We start from the raw sequence: 6,001 nt of genomic DNA on the forward strand, positions 1-6,001 counted from the left end.
AAAAAAAAAAAAAAAAAAAAAAAAAAAAAAAAGAAAAGAAAAGAAAAGAAAACCAGTGCTTCAGTAAATAAAATGGGATGGGACAGATTTTATGTACAGAGACTAGAACAAACAAAGTTCCACACAGAAAGACACAGCTTTACTGATGAAATTAGTAAAGTTCTGGATTGCCTTTGCCTTAGATTAAGCAAGGCAGAGAGGGAGAAAGAAAGACAGCTTTAATCCATACTGAGTGTCTCAAATGCATTCTGAAAAATTTTAACTAAGGAAAAAATTAAAAGGAGCGCTCCCTTCTGAGTTTTCCTTTACTGGGACAATTGGAGTAGGTGACAAACAGATGTGACAATTAGGAAGCTTAGTAGAATATGCCAGGAACTCCTGGGTACTGCTTTCCTCAGATCAAAGCCCTGGCAAGGAGCCAATACTTACACATGATGCCCAGAGCCACGAGCCCAACAACCAGCCCCACGGATGAGATCAGCAGAATTAAAGTCATCACACGCCACCAAGAAGAAGCAGAGTCAGCTGTGGGAGCACAGTAAAGATGTGAAAGAGAAGACAGTCAGGCCACCCTGTCCTTCTCGGGATTTTTGAACTATCATAACCAGTATTGCAAGCTGTGACTGAGAGAGCAAACTTACAGCCCCACACTTGGGTCACGGAGGCAGAAGGATCAGGAGTTCAAAGCCAGCTTTTGCTACATAGCAAATTCAATGCAAGTTTAGGCTACATGAGACCATGTGTCAAAACACAACTGAACTTGGGCTAGTGAGATGGTTTAACAGGTAAAGTACTCATCACCGCATACACCTGACAGACTGGGCTTGATTCCTAAAATGCAGGGTGGAAGGAAAGAACCTACTTCTGAAAATTGCCCACTGATCTCCACAGGGCACATGTATACCTGCTAACACGCGCACTTACACATGCACACAGCATGAGCTCTCAAGTGCACACATGTATACACATTCACACACAGACACACATTCACACACATATAATTAAAGCAACAACAAAAACAATATTGTTGGATATTTTGCCTGCATTCCCTTGGTGTCCATCCTCAAAAGAATAGCCTACTTTACACCTTTCATCCGTCTCTCTTCCCCATAGACTATTCACTGTATATTCTAAAATATAATTTCCAGGGCCACATGTATTTCTCTTTCTCTCCCCTCTCCGCATCCTCATTCACATAAACAATGACTTCCATTGGAGACTAGTGGAGAATTGGATCTTCTGGTGAATTTAAAATTTGAGATTTTTTTTTAAAAAGTTAAAAACATTTTATTTTATATTTTGCATAAATATTTATTTACAAAAGTTTGCATAATAAATAAAATTATGGCCCAATCACTTTATATCATTTTAAAGAGAAGAAAAATTAAAAAGGTCACATTAAAAAGTCCTTCCCTCTATAATATTTTTTGAAAAAAATCTCATTTTTTTCTAAGCGTGTTCAGTGACTACTCACTCGTGCCCAGTCATATGAATGACAATGGAATTTAAAATGTGAAGGCATTTGTCAGACATTTGAGTATTCAAACTGTCATTCCCTTTGTCCCACCAGCTGCTAAGCCCCAGCATTACATACTAATAGTCTTAGGACAACATCCCTTTTTCTATTTTTGCAGCCTGCATTCTAACCATGTCTGCAAAAGCCTCTGTAGGCCCCACTTATTTGCTTCAGAGACAGAATATCATTCAGGAAAACACAAATAAAATTAAGCCCCCTGTCACTAGGAGAGAGAAGGGGAAGGTAGTAGTGACCTACTAATGTCCACATTGCTGAATGAGCCTTCTTACCTGAGCTGAGAGTTGGCTTTCGGGGCTTAATGTTTAAAGTGATATATCCGTCTTCATCCTGCATGGCTCCCCTTGAACTGCAAATGAGCTCAGAGTTCAGAGACTTTGCAGAACTTGCCCAGTGTCCACTCTTATCATTTCAGTGCCTGCCAGAGTGTGTTCCCCTCTCCTGGTGGTGTAGATTCATGTTCATGGGGACGACTGGGTTTTGTTTTGTTTTGCCTTGTTTTCCAGGAAGCCCTTTCATGGACGTTCCGAGATACGTGGACTTGAACCTAAAAACAAAAATAATAATAACTTGTGGTGAAAGGGTAGAACTGGGGCTCATTTCCTGCTTTCTTATCTTCAGTTCTGAGTGAAGGGATGTTCCACCATGAGTATCCTGTTAAAGAACAAAAAAGTTCACACTTCATCTTAACCCTAGGAAAGTTCAAACAATGTCACTTCAGTGAACTGATTCCTTATAAAAACCCATGGGTTAAAAATAACTGGATATACAGCACATCATACAGTGACATCAAATCTAATATCAAATTATTAGATCTGATGTTAAAAATAAATGCTTATAGTCCTACATTAAAAGGAATCACTTCTCATTATGGCCTAGAATTCACTCAGAGTCTAGCATCTAATATAATCAGTTTATTTTTTATTTTTTAAAAAAGGATTGAAGATTCCACATGGGATAAACCCAAGATTGCTTAGTCCTAGGCACTGAAGGAAAAAAAATCCAATAATATAACTTGTGACAATATATTTTCCTTAGATAATATTTCACTTCAAAATGAATTTTTTAGATTAAAAAATATCTAAATTTCAATGATATTCTTTGATTTTGAACGTGATTTTGCTCAGCAAAAGGGGGTTGCTTTCCTAAAGCTCTTTCAATCACAATGTGATGAACATTCCATCACTCAGCTCTAAGGAAACGGGCTTTAAAGAATTACATTGGCTTATACTGACACCGGCCACAGAAGCACGTTACAGAGCTAGCCAAGATGGTGTGAGTGTTGCTGCTTTTAACATTAGGATAGCGCTTTTGTGATCTTATAGCAGGTAACAGTAAAGCATCCTGCTTTCATGCCCCTGACACTTGACGTTTGTCTAAGAAATGATCACATCACTACCCTTCTGCTTTATTAAGACAATCCAGTCTTCACATTTCTGCATAGAAACCATACAGGACCTTCTGACAGGTGTTTATTTGCCCATTTTCCCTTTGATGTCTTTTATATGGTTTTATTTCCTTTCTTTTTTGCTACCTACGTTGCTCTGAATTTGTTGCCTATTTACTGAAAAGATATTGTATTTTTAAATACCTTTTTCCACACTCCTCAAATGATTTCACAAAGCCAGCAAATTGCTCACCTATGGCCGTTGCTGGTTGTACAGTTTCAACCTCAGCCAAAGATTCCTCCTCTTCCCAGCAGAGAGTGATAGATAATTCAGTCTTCCAGAAAAGTAACAGATCAATTTGAACTTTTCCTTCCTTTTCTTGTATCTATTACAAACTGAGTTCAAGGGTGTTTTCTTCCCCTACTGCCTTATTTCAGTGCTTTTACTTAATTGTATACAGAAACACAATTGAATGAATAATTTCAATTTAATAAAGAAAAAAGCATGTACAGAGCTTATGATTCTAAAGACACTCTTTCCAGTAAAATTTCACTCCATTTTTTTGTGGGAGTCCCCTCTGTGTGCTGCTTGTATTAGTTAATGAATAAAAAAGCTGCCTTGGTCTGATAGGGCAGAACTTAGGTAGGAAGAGAAGACAGAACTGAATTCTGGGAGGAAAAAAAAGCAGAGCCAGGGAGGCACGATGGAGCCACCGCCAGAGTCAGACATGCTGAATCTTTGCTGGTAAGCCACTGCCACATGGCAATATACAGATTAATAGAAATGGGTTAAATCAAGATATGAAAGTTAGCCAATAAGAGGTTAGAGCTAATGGGCCAAGCAGTGTTTAAATGAATAATTTCTGTGTGGTTATTTCAGGACTAAGCTAGCCAGTCAGCTGGGAAAAGCAAGTGGGCCCCCTTTGCAACACATTTTCTTAGAAATGAAATTAATCCTTTTGAAAAATTTAATCAGGTAAATAAAATTGAATGTGCAACTGTGAACTCCAAGGACATATTATGAGAATTATGGTGCAAAGTTTTTATTAATTAATATAAACCTTAAGTAATTAAACATAATAATTAGCTTGCTCCAAGGACATATTATGAGAATTATGGTACAAAGTTTTTTATTAATTAATATAAACCTTAAGTAGTTAAACATAATAAATAGCTTGTTTAAAGAAGTTTCCAGATTCTCTTGAGTCTTGGAGAGCTGGAGTCCTATTTATTCCTATAGAACAACAGGGGGCCAGGCTAACTTCACATTACAGGTCCATTAGTTCATGAAACTGTATATTTAGCATCAGAAGAAGACATATCTGGAGTGGTTAATCCTGAGCCTCAGACTGTAGGATGATACCCTTTCCTGTAACCAGGGTTAAGGCATTTCTATTGATTTTTTTTTCTGCTTTCACCTTGTAATTTGTCATGGATGTTTGGTTCCTCATTCACTCCAACCACAACCTTCTTCTCTTTAGATCTATAGTCCACTAAATAATTATCTGGCTTTATGTGTATTCTATCCTCCTTCCTCCAGGCATAGCACTTGATGTTATCAGCATACAATACAGATAGAGAGAACTACAGGATCAAAAAAGTCTCCAAAGACATTTAGACTTAATTTTACTCTCTTATATGAACATAAGCTAAGATTTATAAGGAAAAAAATGAAAGAAGTGCAGAGAAAAAGAGGTAAGCCAATTTTTTCTTCTTTTCTTTTACAAAATTCAGAGTTTGAATAGATATTTCTTAATCACACTACAGTATCAACCACTCTGTTGATATTTCTTATCTCCACTTACCTCCTCTTTTCTTCATTCACAAAACAGTAACACAATCGTGCCACAAGGACATGTGTCCAACTATGTTCATAGCAGCATTGTTTGTCATAACCAGAACCTGGAAACAACCTAAATGTTCCTCGACCAAAGAATGGATAAGGAAATGTGGTACATTTATACAATGAATTACTACACAGCAGAAAAAAAATAATGACATCTTGAATTTTGCAGGAAAAATTGATGGAGCTAGAAAATATCATTTTGAGTGAGGTAACCCAGACACAGAAAAACAATTATCACATGTACTCACTCATAAGTGGTTTTTAAACATAAAGCAAAAAAAAAAAAAACCAGCCCACAAATCACAATCCCAGAGAACTTAGACAACAATGAGGACACTAAGAGAGACATACATAGATCTAATCTACAAGGGAAGTAGAAAAAAACAAGATCTCCTGAGTAAATTGGGAGCATGAGGATCTTGGGGGAGGGTTGAAGGGGAGGAGAGAGATAGGAAGGGGGGCAGAGAAAAATGTAGAGCTCAATAAAAATCAATAAAAAAGCGGTTTCCTGCTGAAAACCTGAAAAAAAAAGAAACAGTAACAAAAATAAAACAACAGAAGACAAAAACCCTTTCTTCAACATTCAATGATGAAATTCTACTTTGGAATAAAAATTCACCCATTTTCAGAATCTAAGAAGCACTGTATTGTGAACTGTGTTTATTTATTTTACTCATATATCTAAACCATACGGATTATCTACAAGAAATGAGTGCTTAGCAATTCATGGTAGACAATGTGATGCTGGCCCTCGGGCACGTAGTCTTGCAATTTGACAACCTTTTGTTGACATTGATAATGTCTTCTTCAAACCCACTACACAGCAGTTCACACTCTTGTCCATTATTCACACATAGTTATATTTTTTTCATTTAATTTCTTCTCTCTCTCTCTCTCTCTCTGTCTCTCTCTGTCTCTCTCTGTCTCTGTCTCTGTCTCTCTCTCTCTCCCTCTCTCCCTCTCTCTCTCCCCCCCCCCTCTCTCTCAGTGAAGGAAGGGTATCCAATCAGAGAGCCTTGTAAGTAGCAGACTAGCACTCTAGCCACTGAGAACACTTCCAGGTCACATATTCATGTTTATACACATGAACTTTTTAAAAAAAAAAAAAAAGAATTGGAGATGCCCGATCATATGACAAGGGCATTTGTTCAACTATGTTCATAGCAGCATTATTTGTAATAGCCAGAACCTGGAAACAACCTAGATGTCCTTCAATGGAAGAATGGATGAAGAA

General features: G+C 37.3%; 1 protein-coding gene across 1 annotated transcript in view; it reads right to left on the minus strand.

Annotated features, from left to right (window-relative positions):
* Clec1b (C-type lectin domain family 1 member B) overlaps positions 1 to 1,870 on the minus strand; it is an 8,621-nt gene extending 6,751 nt beyond the window's left edge. Inside the window, exons 1-2 of the mRNA XM_005369213.2 lie at positions 1,807 to 1,870; positions 430 to 525 (exon numbers count right to left, since the gene is read on the minus strand). Of these exons, the coding sequence (XP_005369270.1) occupies positions 430 to 525; positions 1,807 to 1,870 (160 nt within the window). The remainder of the gene's footprint in view (positions 1 to 429; positions 526 to 1,806) is intronic.
* Between the last annotated feature and the right edge of the window lie 4,131 nt (positions 1,871 to 6,001).

The sequence above is a fragment of the Microtus ochrogaster genome, unplaced genomic scaffold, assembly GCF_000317375.1.
Source record: "Microtus ochrogaster isolate Prairie Vole_2 unplaced genomic scaffold, MicOch1.0 UNK46, whole genome shotgun sequence".
NCBI lineage: Eukaryota > Metazoa > Chordata > Mammalia > Rodentia > Cricetidae > Microtus > Microtus ochrogaster.